At 42.4% G+C, this 16,138-nt stretch overlaps 1 protein-coding gene across 2 annotated transcripts in view; it reads left to right on the top strand.

Annotated features, from left to right (window-relative positions):
- Nucleotides 1-16,138, top strand: part of LAMA5 (laminin subunit alpha 5) — a 227,629-nt gene that overhangs the window by 129,147 nt on the left and 82,344 nt on the right. For both annotated transcript variants that reach the window (XM_032217941.1, XM_032217940.1), the window contains exons 24-29: nt 1,050-1,192; nt 1,277-1,383; nt 6,344-6,497; nt 9,074-9,234; nt 12,439-12,547; nt 13,937-14,034. In XM_032217941.1, the coding sequence (XP_032073832.1) occupies nt 1,050-1,192; nt 1,277-1,383; nt 6,344-6,497; nt 9,074-9,234; nt 12,439-12,547; nt 13,937-14,034 (772 nt within the window). The remainder of the gene's footprint in view (nt 1-1,049; nt 1,193-1,276; nt 1,384-6,343; nt 6,498-9,073; nt 9,235-12,438; nt 12,548-13,936; nt 14,035-16,138) is intronic.

Here is a 16,138-nt window from a genome sequence, read left to right as displayed (position 1 = left end):
GCTGCAACAGACCGAGCTGGGAATGGCTTGGGTTGAGTTAGTCCTTGCCTAACAATTTGTGGGATTTCGTTAACAATGACAATGGAGACGGTTGGGATTGCTGTTGCTAAGTGGGCCTTAGGTTTGACATTCCTGAACTAGATGATCTACCAGTCAGGTTGGCACTATGATCGCGTGATGGAATCCTGTGAGATTAATGCCTCAAGACCAGCATGCCTATGGAATATGGCATAGCTAAGTGTTTCTCAGCCTGGGCCATTTTAGGATGGGTTGACTTGCTGGCTGTGGAATTCTGGGAGTTGAAGTCCACCCATTTTAAAATGGCCCAGGTTGAGAAACCCTGACACAGCTGTTAACCCGTTCATAGAGTAGCTGTGTGGCCCGCCAGCGGCCAGCAGAGCTGGCAGCAGATTCGGATAGGGAGGAGATTGGGGAGGAACAATGGCCAGTCCTGGAGTCTGGGGAAGGCTCTGATGAGGGCTCTATGTCGGAGGCAGAGAGGGGGGCAGAGTCTAATGCTAGTTATCAGCTGCCTTCAGAGTCAGACATCAGTGAGGCAGACGAACAGCTGGAGCCTGTTCCCAGTGTGCGCATGCGTAGAGTTGCCAGATGAAGGGAACAGCTAAAGAACAGGGGTCGACTTGGGAATAAGGACACAGGTGGATGATGAATGGCCCCTCCCAGAGGAAATAAAAGAAGAACAAAAGGGAAGTGGAGTTTGCAGGAGACAATTAGTTTGCTTAATTGGTTCATTGACTCTCTGAGACTCCTTGCAAAGTTTTGCAGATATGTCAGCTCTCCAAGCCAGATAAGGTCTGTGACTGTAAATCCTTCCTTGAAAGACTTTGTTGGATGTGAATCAGCAGAAGTCACAGTAACTTAATAAAAAAGTTTTTTTGTGGGGACAAGGAGTTTGCTTCATGCTCTTGGGAAGCCTTGGTGAGAACAGTAGCATTAGAGCTGGTTCTCCATTTTCCAGCCCAAGGCAAATAATTTGCATGCTTTCTAATCCAACGGAAAGTCAAATGTGTATCTTCTTCTAATTGCAGGTACCGAACAGACTAAGCAGATCATATTTGGGCCAACCCAAGAGCCAACATTTGTCACTGTTCCTCACCACAGCTTTGGAGAACCCTTTGTGTTGAGTCCTCATGTTTGGTCTCTCATCATTGAAGCTGAAGATGTCCTTCTTGTAAGTCTGGTCTTCCTTTTCTCCCTACAGGCAGGATGGCGGCCAAAGGATTCTTGAGCCTCATATTTCCATTCTTCCTTCTAGGATTATCTGGTTCTGCTTCCCAGCTCTTATTATGAAGCTCCTATTCTGCAATATACAGTCTCGGATCCTTGTACCTATAGCCCAGCTCCTGAACAAGTGGGTCAAAAGTAAGCCTTACATTTTTATTTTTTGTCCTAACTTTGTATTGCATTTTGACCAACAATGCAATTGGGATGCAGGCGATCTTTTATTGGGTTAGCTGAGCCATCTGTTGCTCGCTTTAATTGAAAAAAGTAATATCATAGCGGGTTATGATAGAGGGATGCAGTGGCTCAGAGGCTAAGATGCTGAGCTTGTCGATCAGAAAGGTTGACAGTTCATGTAACAGTGTGAGCTCCTGGTACTTATCCCAGCTTCTGCCAAACCTAGCAGTTCAAAAGTATGTAAAAATGCAAGTAGAAAAATAGGAACCGCCTTAGGAGGGAAGGTAACAGCGTTCCATGCGCCTTCAGTGTTTAGTTATGCTGGCTACATGACCACGGAGACGTCTTCGGACAGCGCTGGCGCTTCGGCTTTGAAATGGAGATGAGCACCTCCTCCTAGAGTCAGGAATGACTAGCACATATGTGCAAGGGGAACCTTTACATTTTTTAATATCGTAGCAGTCTCAAAGGTGCTTTTTCGAAAGGCTGGCAATTTGTTTTTTCCTTGAAGTCGTTTCACTTCTCATCCAAGAAGCTTCTTCAGTTCTGGTGAGGGATGGAAGGATTTATACTCCTTGCAGACAGCTGCTCATTTGCATTCTTTTAGTGAGTCATTGAGGCCATCTGGAGGTTTATCTGTGTCCTCAGGGTCACCTGAGTGGTGCAAATGGGTGTGGAGTTTTCTTGGAACTGCTGAAAGGACTGTGTTGTAGACTGGAGACAGATGATGTTGTATCCCTCCCCCTCTTTTGAGAGAGGCTGTTCAGTTTTGACATAGATGGCTTCTTTGACCCCTCTTTCAAACTAGCAGTCCTCTCTGTCCAAAATGTGGACTTTGCTCATCTTCAAAAGAGTGTCTTTCAAATGCAGGTGGACTGCTGAATCTAATCCTTATGGGTTTGTTCTCCTGGGTCTCCATAGACATAATATCATAGTAGTGTCTTTAGTTGCAGCACCCAAACAACCTATGCAACTGGAAAGTAATGCATATGTGTGTCATGATCCGGTTAATGTCAAGGTTCCAAATAGCATCCAAAATTAAATCAGAGTCCAAGGCAAAGTATTGCTCAAAGTTCCAATTTATTAAGAGAGCCATGTTGGCACATCTTGGAAAACCCGAATCTGAAAGCTTCCCGGGTTTTCTCCATCCAGTTGAAAGTTCATGATCTTGCCCCCACACCCACAAGTCCATCACATGGTCCAATCTCCCACTTCCACGCTGGCAGATCCACTCATCCAGTTTTGGTCAGGTGCAGAGGTACTGAGACAAAGGATGACCTTGGCAATCTAAAAAGAATTTTATTTTGGTTACATCACATTCTACTCCTTACTATCCCCCCTTCCCATTTCCCCACTATAGAAACAGCATAGTAGATAGAAGTGTGGCAGGCCAAAGATCCAAAAGGAACATGGCTCCAGGCCTGACAATGTGTGTCCAGTCTTGTTAGGAATGCGAGAAAATAAGAACAAATAGTCCTCAATTTACAGCCATTTGTTTACTGACTGGTCGAAATCACACCACCAATGGGAAACTGGTCCTTGCCCTTGTAACTGTCTCAGCATCCGCAATTCTGCACCATCAATTCTACACCATGATTAAAATTCAGGCATTTGATAACTGGCATGGATTTATAATGGTTGCAGAATCTTGGAGTCCTGTGATCCCCATCTGCGATTTTCCCAACTGGCTTCTGAATGAGGGGGAGCTGGATTGCTTAATCACTTCACGATTCCCTTAACAAGGGTTGTACAATGGGGTAGATCACAATCACCTCGCTTAACAACAGAAATTCCGGTGCCAATTGTGGTTGCAAGTTGAGGGCTACCGGTAGTGAAACCTGACCAGTCTCTATTAATTTTATCTTTTCTTTGCAAAAGTCAAAGAGCAGTCTCTAAAACATATTCAAAATAAATAAATCAAGTCAGCCATCTTAGTACAGAAGCTCAGGTGTATTATTGGCAAGTAGACACCTAAGATTAAATGAAAGGGCAACCCCCTTTCAAGCCAGATTCACTGGCTAGGATTTTCACGGATGCTCCGTTGTAGTTTTCTTGGCAACCCTGTGGAACTGGTTTGCCTTGTCTTCTTCTGGTGTTTTTTCAATTTTTCAGTCGGGGCTGAAGCAGCGGGATTCCCCAGAGAGTAAAATAACAATTGAAAAAGTGAAATATTGAAGTAAAATCAGGTCTTGGCGGATGAACTAAGCCAAGGTCAGCTAAGTGCTGCTGTCTGTTTTGGGCAATTTTTCTCTTCAAAATATTTTTATAGATTTTACTTGACTAGAAATTTGGCCAGGATTGAAATACTGTATTTTTTGGAGTATAAGACACTCCGGAGTATAAGATGCACCTTAGTTTTGGGGGAGAAAAATAAGAACAGAAAACTCTGCCTCTGCCTACCAGCATCCATCGGTATTCATCTGGCTAGCGTGCTTAGCAAACAGGCTGGTCAGCTTCAGCGCATTAGTTCGCTGGTTCTGAGTCCGTGCTGTCGCGCCTCGTTGGGGCTGATACGAAGCTTCAATTACACAGCTGATCGTCGCAGGGAATTCCAATGAGTAAAGCAGGTGAAGCGCAGAAGTGGTCAGAGAAGGCAGCGGCTGTTCCGGCTGCCATTTTGGCCTCTGTGACTTGTGTTTTCTGCCTCGAAACACTTCGTTTGAGACCCGTTCAAGGCTGCCGGGATCAGCAAAGTACATTGCTGCCAATTGCCGCCCAAAAATGTGATGTGCAGAGGCCAAAAAAAGGGCATGTGGAGGCGTAAAACGCAACGCGCACAGGCAGAAAACACGATGCGCGGAGGTGGTAATCAGAAGCCTTGCAGCTTTCAACGGATCTCAAACAGAGCATTCAGAGGCTGAAAACACGAGGTGCAGAGACCAAAAGCGCAAGCAATGGATGGGCGATAGTCTGTGGCAATCTCTGCAGCCTGGAAGAGGTCTAAAACACGATGCGTGGAGGCCAAAGAATGAGGGCCGGCGGGTGGGCGGGGCTATATTCGATGCACAAGATGCACCCATATTTTCACCCTCTTTTGGGAGGGGGGATAGTGTGTCTTATACTCCGAAAAATATGGTAATACTCATAACATATACTATTTAAATCCTGTGAGCTGATGAGTTAACTATATTTGGAAGTACAAAGGGAATATTGAATGAATTCTGGGTTTTATTTTGGGCCTATAAAAGACTTATTTTTTTCCAAGTAGCCCTCTTAAGTTTAGGTAGAAGGAAGAACTAATGCAAATTCTACTGTATCTGTCCCTTCCTTTATTTTTTGCTTGTGGCATTTTAAAGGCAAACTAAATATGTGAAATGTTTCTCCTTGATCAGTAATGGGAAATGTCAACCTCTTGACACCATTTTTTTGTAAGGCCTGTCTGATTGCTTCTTCTTTTCTAAATGCAGTGAGGGATTGCCATATCGGGGGAGAGGGAGACAGAGAAATGGCGTTAGGAAGAGCTAGAGAGATAACAGCGGTGTCAGAGAGAGAAGACAGAAAAGGGAATGGAGGGGGGAAAATGAGAAACAAAGACAGAGTTTTGGCCGCATAATGCTCTGGCCACATCCACTGTTGATTTTGGCCTGCCTACACCTGACAAGCATTCTCCACCGGTTGATTTCCCCTCCTGCGCAACTTTCTTCTCAGTGTTTAAAAAAAGACTTGCTGGGGAAAAAAATTACGATTATTTGTATCCCGCCTTTATTATTTTCACAAACAACTCAAGGCAGCAAACATATCCGATACAACTTCCTCCTGCTATTTTCCCCTCAACGACAACCTTGTGAGCTGGGTTGGGCTGAGAGAGAGTGACTGGCCTGAAGTCACCTAGCTAACTTGTATGCCTAAGAGGCAGAGGTGGGTTCCTACCAGTTCACACCTATTCGGTAGAACCGGTTCGTCAAATCTACCGAACCGGTTAGAAGAGGTTCCACCAGTGGACTCGGAAAGCAGGCCACACCTACAGAAGAGGTTCCAAAATTTTTTGAAACCCACCACTGCTAAGAGGGGACTAGAACTCGCAGTCTCTTGATGATTAGTTCAAAGCCACCCAGCCACCTTACATGGCTAAAGTGGGACTAGAACTCACAGTCTCCTAGTTTCAATACTGGTGTCTTAACTACTAGATCAAACTGGCCAGTTTGATCTAGTAGTTAAGGCACCAGTATTGAAACTAGGAGACTGTGAGTTCTAGTTCCATTTTATCTGTACGTTGGTATGTATATATCCAGATGTGTTGTTTGCGCATGTACACACATATACATATTCATATACTTACACACACAGACACATACACACTTACAATACAATAGCAGAGTTGGAAGGGCCCTCGGAGGTCTTCTAGTCCAACCCCCTGCCTAGGCAGGAAATCCTATACCATTTCAGACAAATGGCTATCCAACATCTTCTTAAAGACTTCCAGTGTTGGGGCATTCACAATTTCTGGAGGCAAGCTGTTCCACTGATTAATTGTTCCAACTGTCAGGAAATTTCTCCTCAGATCTAAGTTGCTTCTCTCCTTGATTAGTTTCCACCCATGGAAACTAATGCTTGTTGTACCATCAGGTGCCTTGGAGAATAGTTTGACTCCCTCTTCTTTGTGGCAGCCCCTGAGATATTGGAAGACTGCTATCATGTCTCCCCTAGTCCTTCTTTTCATGAAACTAGACATCCCCAGTTCCTGCAACCGTTCTTCCTATGTTTTAGCCTCCAGTCCCCTAATCCTCTTTGTTGCTCTTCTCTGCCCTCTTTCTAGAGTCTCCACATCTTTTCTACATCGTGGCAACCAGAACTGAATGCAGTATTCCAAGTGTGGCACTTGTGTTAGCAAACTAAATAAAATGTTAATATTGATATTTTTGGTACTCATTTGACTGGTATTTGAACCTTAGGGCTTAAAACTTTGTTTTCTATTTTTTTCCAGTTGCTTCCTATATAAGTACCTGCCTGTGGAGCAGTATTCCTTTGTGTCAGGTGAAGATGCTTTGTGCAAGTTGGACAACAACTTACCAAGACCTTGCCCTGTAGAGCAGATCTTTCCTACCGTCCCCAAATTGGTGCTGTGTAGTGGCAGATATGTAAGTAATTCCCTAATCATGTAAAATCTTTAGTTAAAGCTTCTGTGTAAGAAATATGATTTCTGAGACCTATTTTTCCTACTATTTGTTTTTGTATTTTTTTTTATTTTATATTATGAAGTAATAAAAAGGACACTTTAATTGGGAAAAAAGATGGCAGCCACTGATGGGCCACCATTAGAACCATCCTTTGAATTTTCATTTTCTCTCTCCCCCTCTCTCTCCCCCCACTCTATCTCTCATATGCGCACATATATCTTAAGACATACATTTCATTACCATACTAGGTACCATCATCAGTGTTTGATGCGAGTGGGGTTTGCATTGATGATGTTACCCAGTTGGGTAATGAAACAAACAAGCTCAAGACAGCACCAAGGACCTCATAGTTCAATCCTGAGTTACAAATATTTTCTTAGATACACCAATACCTTTTTGGGGGAAAGTTATTTAATTTTGTAAGTCTATCTGTGTCTGTTATTTTTTTTAAGTCAAGTTTTTATTTATTTATAAGTATTTTGAATGCAGTTTATTGTCCAGGCACACCATCTTACAAAAAAGAAAGAGAGTAAAAAAGATAACACATACTGATAGCGGTAATAATAATATAACAAAATAGTTTCTAATCATATTTATAAAAATATTCACTTACTTTTGTTCTTATTAAATATATTAACTTACATATAATTATAAACAACATTCATATTTTACTTAAGCCTAACAATACTCTTTCTTCATCTAATTTCTACCTCTTATCTCTAACCATTGATGAAACGTATTCCAGGTTAAATAGTATTCTGTGTCTCCTTTATCTTTTATTTTCAATGTCAATCTATCCATCTCCGCACAGTCCAATATTTTCTGGATTATATTTTCATCTGTTGGGGTGTTCTCATTTTTCCAGTTTTGTGCAAATACAATTCTCGCTGCTGTCAATACATGTAACATTAAGTATATAGTTCTTTTGTCATAGTTTTCTGGTATTATACCTAACAAAAATATTTCTGGTTTAAGATCTATGTGTTGCTTTTATCATCTTCTCCAAACATGTATGTATTTTTGTCCAATATTTGCTTGCCTTCACACCTGTCCACCACATATGATAATAACTACTTGGAGTTTGATTACATTTCCAACATTTGGTGGACATGTTGTTAAACATGTTTGCTAACTTAGCCGGTGGCAAATGCCACCTATAAAACATTTTGTAAAGATTTTTTTTACATTCAGTAGCCATTGTCAATTTATAGATTCTATTCCAAATTTTTTGCCATTTGTCTAATTCTATCGTATAGCCCAAGTTTTTTGCCCATACTTTGTCTGTTACTTCTGATAGACTCATGTCAAGCTACACCATTGGCTGCCTACACGTCTCAAATCAATGCTGGAGTTGAACTTTTATTTTTGAGTACGGTTCAAAACTTTCATTTGAATGCTGCTTCTTATGTTTTTACTAGAAGACAAACATATATCAGTCTTGATTGTCCCATACGTCTTCTACAAGGAGTTTCCTGAAAATGTTGTCTTGAAAAAAATTCCCAAAGATGCTTTTTCAAGAGGCAACTTGACTTTCTGGTTTTTCTTTGAAGAAGTTTTGCTTCTCATTCAAGAATCTTCTTCAAGCTCTGGCTGGATGGTGGGGAATGGGAGGAATGGAATGGAACTGTTGAAAATATTGTGTCTATCAGTCCTTTCAACAGTTCCAAGAAGGCTCCGCATCCATTTGCACTACTCAGGTGAACCTAATGATACAGATAAATCTCCAAGTGGCCTCAACAACCCTCTAAAAGGATGCAAATGTGTAGCGGTCTGCAAGAAACACAAATCCTTCCATTCCCCATCATGCAGCCAGAGCTGAAGAAGCTTCTTGGATGAGAAGCGAAACATCTTCAAAGAAAAACCAGAAAGTCCAGCTTGAAAAAGCACCTTTGGGAGAGAGCAAGAGATGAGTTAAGAGAAAATGGCTAGGAAAGGAGGAAGGGAAACAAGAGATGTATTAGTAGAAAATGAAGTATGTTAACATTGCTAATGATATATAGTTAAATAAAATAACATTGTTAATTGTGGATAACCAATTAAGTAAAATGCTTGTAATATTAAAATTGATTTGATAATATATGCTACATATAGAAATTAGAATAACAAATGGAAAATGAAATGGTAAATTTGATATATTTTTCTGAAAGGGTGAAAAATTGATAGAGTCTACATGTTAAGAAAAATTTAAATTAAGTTGGAAATATGGGAAGAAAATAATGGGGCTGAAATTGGAATGGTAATGTGATACAAAAAAAATATACGTATAAGAGAGAATGTACAAAGGGGGAAAACCTGGACAACACTTTGTTTGTAAAAGGAATTTAAAATTTGTAACAAAATAAAAAAAACACAAAAACGTTATTACTAAAAAGAAAAAAGAAAAAAAAATCACCTTTGGGACAGTTGTGACCTGGATGATTGAGAATCTCCATAGACACTTGAAGAAAAATCTTACGCCAAGGAATGGCTCATATGAGGTTTTATGAAGAAGCTGTTTGAAGGCACGCCCAACCTTTCCGCTTTTTCCTTTTCAACAGGTGGAAGTACAACTGGTAATTCCTGTACCCCAACCAGGGAGATACGTGCTTCTGATGGAGTATGCCAATGAAGACACCCCACAGACCATTGAGGTATCTGTCAGCACACCACAGAAGGTTCCTCGGCTGGGCACTCTTATGATATACACCTGCAAATACAGGTATGTTCCCAAATAAGGAGACGAGGGGAGGTTGTGGATTTAATAATCTTTTCTTGTCTTTCCTTTTATTGTTACTCCAGATTTTCAATCAAACTTCTTAAATTTAGAATGGAGGTCAACTTGTAACCATTTGTTTGAATATTTCTCATCTTACAACTACCGTATTTTTCGGAGTATAAGACACATCTTTCCCCCTCCCCCCCAGAAGAGGGTGAAAATCTGGGTGCGTCTTATACACTGAATACAGCATTTTTGGCCTACCCAAATCCCGCCCCCTTCACAAAAATAGACGTGCAGAGGGTTTGGGAGGCCTGCAAAGTGCTCCTGGGTGCTAGGGAGGGCAAAAACGAGCAAAAAATGGGCCATTTCTTGTTCATTTTTGTCCCCCTGCAGTCCCCACGAGCACTCTACAAGCCTCCTAAAGGCTATGCATGTCCTTTTTTTTGCAAAAAACTTGCCTGTTTTTGTGAAACTTGCCCGTTTTTGTCCCTCAGCCCCCAGGAGCACTTTGTAGGGCTCCCAAAATCTGCACGCCCCGTTTTTCACAAAAAATAAGGCATGGAGAGGGTTTGGGAGGCCTGCAGAGTTCAAAACCCTTTTTAAAAAGTTTACCTCTTCAAAATCTTGGTGCGTCTTATACTCCAAAAATATGGTACTTGTTTAGTGACTATTTGAAGTTACAACGGCATTGAGAAAAGTGACTTATGCCCGTTTCCCCACACTTGGGACTATTGCAGCATCCCCATGGTGACGTGGTTAAATTCAGACATTGGGCAACTGGCTCATATTTATGACGGTTGCTGGTCCTGGGGTGGGGTCGCATGATCCCCTTTTGTGACTTTCTGACAAGCAAAGTCAATGGGGAAGCCAGATTCACTTAACAACCATGTCACTAACATAACAGTTGCAGTGATTCATTTAATCTGTGGCAAGAAAGGCTTAGCCATGGAGCTCCATTGTGGTCATAAATGGAGGACTACCTTTAACCATTCAAACTTTGTCCGTTTTGATTTTCCAAACTGGATTCAAGTAGAATTTTCAGAATTGTCATTTATAGTATTTTGGTTTCAAATATTAGTTTTATTATAACACAGGCAATAATAGCACAGGTTTTATTATAACACCCTCAAATTACGACAGTTTGTTTAGGGACTTTTCCAAATTACAACATACTGAAAAAAGTGACTTATGACCATTTTTCACACTTACAACCGTTGCAGCTTTCCTATGGTCATGTGATCAAATTTCAGAGGCTTAACAACTGACTCATATTTATGACGGTTGCAGTGTCCTGAGGTCACATGATCACCTTTGGCGACCTTCTGACCAGCAAAGTCAATGGGGAAGTCAGATTCACTTAACAACCAGGTTACTGACTCACCAACTGCAGTCATTCATTTAATAACTATGGCAAGACAGTTTGTAAAATGGCACAAAACTCAGTAAACAAGAAAGATTGTAAAATGGGGCAAGACTGGCGTAACAAATGTCTCACTTAGCAACATAAATTTTGCGCTCAATTGTGGTCACAAATCGAGGACTACTTGTGTAAAATCTAGAACAAAGAAAAAATAACAGGGGAAAAGGAGAAAGTGTAGGATAAGGGGCAGTGGTGAGTTGCAGGCGGTACGCCCCGGTACGGGCGTACCGGAGCCTGCCTGGAGCACTGGATACAATTCTGGTACGATGCTCTGGAGGGCCCACCCGCCCGCCCAAGCTCCTTACCTGTCTTTTAAGCCGTTGGTGCTTACATGCGTGACGTTCCGCCGAGCAGCTGAAGCGTCGCGGAGGCTTGCGGAGGCGTCGCAGGCAGGTACGACGGTACCGGTTGGAACGGGATCCGGAAGCCACTACTGATAAGGGGGAAAGAAAAAGAAAAGCATTGACTTCTGACACCTTTTGGTGAAATCATTTATGACTTTACAAATAGTCCAATCCTTGAAGATTGACTACAGGTAGTCCTTGACTTACAACCACAGTTGAACCCAGAATTTTATGTTGCTAAGTGAGACATTTGTTAAGTGCCTTTTGCTCCATTTTATGAGTTTTCTTGCCACATTTGTTAAGTGAATCACTGCAATTCTTAAATTAGTAACACAATTGTTAAGTGAATCCGGCTTCCCTGTTGCCTTTGCTGGTCAGAAGATCACAGCCCCAACCGTCATAAATATGAGTCAGTTGCCAAGCACCCAAATGTAAATCATGTGGCCACGTGGAAGCTGCTACGGTCATAAATATGAAAAACGGTCATAAGTCACTTTTTTCATAAGTCACAAGGCCCAGAAGAGGCAAGACAAGCATCGAGCTCCAGATTTTTTTCCAGCGTCGTTGTAACTTTGCGCAATCACTAAATGAACTGATGTAAATCGAGGACTATCTGTAATATGCATCATCCTTTACCGCAGTTGGGGGTGGACCTAATGTGCTGTTTAAGATTCCCAGCCTTGTAAATATCCGAGGCAGCAATCTGGCCAAAAGTCCACATCCTCAGGACAAGCCATGTATGAGACAAAAATAGCACGCACATCCTGACCTTCGAAGATCTATTTAAACAACTGGACAGTGTTTACATCCAGGATGGATGGATTACCCTGTCTGGAACTGCTGGTTTTGCAAATCGGAATACAGAGCGTGACCTTAACGATAGGAAACGAGGCCCTGGGATATCCTTCAGAAGCATTTCCCTGCCCATTCAAAGCTCATAAGGGATCTACCGTATTTTTCAGAGTATAAGACGCATCGGAGTATAAGACACACCAAGATTTTGAAGAGGCAAATTTTTTAAAAAAGTTTTTGCACTCTGCAGACCTCCCAAAAACGGCCCCATTTTTGTCAAAAAAACGACATCCATAGCCTTTAGGAGGCTTGCAGAGTGCTCCTTGCGGCTGGGGGGGGGGCAAAAATGAGCAAAAACGGCCTGTTTTCAACTCATTTCTGCCCTCCCCAACCCCCAGGAACGCTCTACAAGCCTCCTAAAGGCTATGCACAGCCATTTTTGCAAAGGGGGGGGGGGTTTCGGGAGGCCAAAAGGGTTGTATTCAGTGTATAAGATGCACCCAGATTATCACCCTCTTTTTTGAGGGAAAATGGTGCGTCTTATATTCCCAAAACTTCAGTATATTAAAACACAAAATGTGAGTGGAAAGACACACTGGGAAAATGCCACCCTTGAGTTTAACCACTTCTTTTTGTTTTGTCTTGCAGTTTCCTTTGCCGTGGGATCGTTGTCGATTCTCAAAACCGCTTGGCAGCATTTGAACTCGACACTGAGGGGAGAGTCCAGTTCACTGCAGGTCTGGACCGCTTCTTTCTGGTAAGTCTTAAGAGGAGAGCTTTCCCAGCAGAGGCACAACTATCCGATGCAACTTTGAGCATCTTAAATTAGGATGGTTAAACCGAAGGGTTTCAAATAATAGATAAAATAATTCAAAATAATTTTGGACCCAGAAGAGGCAAGACAAGCATCAAACTGCTTATGTTAATGTCTTGTTGTTTCCAATCCCGCTGTTGAACATCAGGCATTTACCGTATTTTTCGGACTATAAGATATACCAGAGTATAAGACAAGCACCAAGATTTTGAAGAGGTAAATTAAAAAAAAACAATGTTTTTGTCCTTCCCGGCCCCCAGGAGCACTCTGCAGACCTCCCAAACCCTCTGCATGCCCCGTTTTTCACAAAAAAACGGGGCGTACAGAGAGTTTGGGAGGCTTGCAAAGTGCTCCTGGGGGCTGGGAAGGACAAAAACACGACGTGTGGAGTTTTTTGTTTTGTTGTTGCAAAAACAGGGTGTGTAGAAGGTTTGGGAGGCCTGTAGAGCACTCCCGGGGGCTGGGGAGGGCAAAAACACCTCCGTTTTTTGAAAAACTGGCCCATTTTCACTTTTGAACTGCTCTTTTGTTTTGAAACCATTCCCCCCCTCTCTCTAAAGAGCAAATTGACAGAAACAGCTGCTTGTTCTCTGCTCCATTTGATCTTCGTTCAGTGAACAAAAGGGGGGGGAGAGAGGGTCCCGTCTTTTTTTCCCCCTGGAAGGTTTCTTATCCTCCTACCGCCTCCAAACACCCCCCTCCCCAACCCTGGGGGTGGGGGGTTGTACAAAGCTTAGGGAACGTGTTGCCATAGCAGGCAGAGAATGACTAATCAGTTTCTTTGTTGGGAAACCTCCCTCCCACTCCTCTTTTCCAAAGGTCTGTTGCCGGTCAAACCAAGAGATGTTTCTGTTTATTGCACACTGTTGTTTGCCAACAGGTGCCCTTTTCCCTTTGAATGAATGTAGCAAAGTTAGTCTTTTTTTTTAATGTGAGTGGTAGGGAACTAGGGCCCCCTTTATGACCTGTCGACTTCAACTCCCAGAATTCCTACGTCAGCCATGCTGGCTCAGGAATTCTGGGAGTTGAAGTCCCCCCCAGGTCATAAAGGTGCACACCTGTTTTATGCATCCGTGCTGACTCAGGAATTCTGGGAGTTGAAGTCCCCAAGTCATAAAGGGGCCCTAGTTTCTCACTCCTGTTTTATGCATCCATGCTGGCTCAGGAATTCTGGGAGTTGAAGTCTCCAAGTCATAAAGGTGCCATAATTCCATACCCTTATTTTATGCATTCAACCTCATCTCTACAGAACCGCTTTGATTTTTGCACCAGGAAATAAACCCTAAATCTTCTTCTTTTTCTCATCCTTTTTTCTTCCTCCCCTGTCTTTAGTACAAAGTGTACTTGGTCCCTTACGAGCAATTCACTGTGGAGTTTTTGGAGCCAAAAGTTCATTGCATCAGTACCCATGGAACGTTATCGTTGAACAGGTGAATCACCTTTATTTTACTGGTTTATTTTCATGTAATTTGTATAGCCACCCAATTCGCAAATTGCAACTCTTAAGTGGATAGCCTTGTTTACAAAATATAAGAGCTAATTAGGACTGTACGTACATCATTGTAGGACTGTCACGTAAAGCATTTTTCAAGTGTGTGTTTACAATGATTGCGATGTCTGGTATGTTGTCTGGGTTTCCTGTTTGATGTTCCAGGCTGCTATTTGTCTGAAATTTAGAGTTTAGAGTTTTATTTCATTTGTATGCCGCCCTTTTCCCTAAGGGGACTCAGGGCGGCTCACAACTCAAAAAGGGAAGGGGGGGATACAAACAGTTTAACAAGAACACAAAACTATACATAATTAAAAAGCACAACAATCATACCATTCGAGATAGGGGCAGCGAATCTTTAGCCCCAGGCCTGTCGGAACAGCCAGGTTTTAAGGGCTATGCGGAAGGCCTGGAGGGTGGTGAGGGTACGAATCTCCACGGGGAGTTCGTTCCAGAGGGTCGGAGCAGCCACAGAGAAGGCTCTCCTCCGGGTAGTCGCCAGTCGACACTGGCCGGCGGATGGAATTCGGAGGAGGCCTAGTCTGTGGGATCTAATTGGTCTAGTGGAGGTTATTGGCAGTAGGCGATCTCTCAAGTACATGATGAAATGATGTATGGTCTCCTGCTTGAGAAGGGGGTTGGATTGGAGGACCTCCAAGGTCCCTTCCGACTCTGTTAGTCTTTGTTTTATTTTTATAAGAAACTGTAAAATGATTAATGTATGAATTTCACGGAGTTCTCAACATATGACTATTTATTTAGTGACTGTTCAGAGATGACAGTGTTGAAAAAAATTACTTACCACCTTGGAGTTGTGACCATTGCTGCGTCCTCACCATGGGAATGTAAATGAAAAGGATTGTGGTTGATACAGGAATGATCTATGGCGCCATTTTGGGTAGATTTGTTTACCGTATTTTTCAGGGTATATGACACACTCCACCCCCACCCCCCCCAAAAAAAAGTCAGTGGAAAAGTCTGTGCGTCTTATACAGCAAATATTGCAGCGGGAAGGGGGGCTTTGGTGGGACGCCGATCAGCTGCAATGCTGCCGCCAAACGGGTTGCATAAAATGGGCTCCGGCAGGGGCGAATGGGCCACAGTGAACGGGTGGCGGCGGTAAATGGGCTGCGGCAAACGGGCCAGATGAATATCGGATAGATGCTGGGAGGCAGAGGCAGATTTTTTTTTCTTGTTTTGCTCCCCAAAAGCTAGGTGCTTCTTATACTCCAGAGCGTCTTATAGTCTGAATAATACGGTATTTGCCATGTTTAAAATAACATTGACTTCCTTATATATATTGTGGAGGGAAAATGGTCCCTCCCCAGCCTGTTTAAACATCCTGTTTTGATAATGACTTGTGGTACCCTTTGCTTTCTGTTATCTGCAATCTGTTTTGGGATTATTTTAATTAATTTATGAAAAGTGTTTATATATCATAACGCAAAAAATCCTGAAACAATTTAAAAGGCCCGTAAAACAATATTTCTTGCAATGTCCATGAAGGAAACTGTGTACAGGTAGTCCTTGACTTACAACTATTCACTTAGTGACCGTTTGAAGTTACAACGGCACTGGGGAAACTAACTTTCACACTTACAACCATTGTAGCATCCCCATGGTTATGTGATCCAAATTCTGACCCTTGGCAACTGGCTCATATTTATGACGGTTACAGCGTCCCAAGGATCCTGCGATCCCCTTTTGCGACCTTCTGACCGGCAATGTCAGTGGGGAATCCAGATTCACTTAACAGCCGTGTTACTAACTTAATAACTGCAGTGATTCATTTCACAATGGTGGCAAGAAAAGTTGTAAAATGGAGCAAAATTTATTTAACAACTCTCTTGCTTAATAAGAGAAATGTTGAGCTCAATTATCTTCTATATATAAAAAAATGGCTGTGTGAGTTTGTGTGTGTGTGTGTGTGTGTGTGTGTGTGTGTGTTCCAGCATAACTCTGGAATGCCTCGAGCAATTTCAACCAAACTTGATACACAGAGTTCTTACCCTCTGGAATCAAATACTGGGGGGGGGGAGACACCC

Source organism: Thamnophis elegans, chromosome 5 (genome assembly GCF_009769535.1).
Source record: "Thamnophis elegans isolate rThaEle1 chromosome 5, rThaEle1.pri, whole genome shotgun sequence".
NCBI lineage: Eukaryota > Metazoa > Chordata > Lepidosauria > Squamata > Colubridae > Thamnophis > Thamnophis elegans.
Note: the sequence above shows the minus strand (reverse complement) of the source record. Positions and strands in the feature narration are given on the sequence as shown.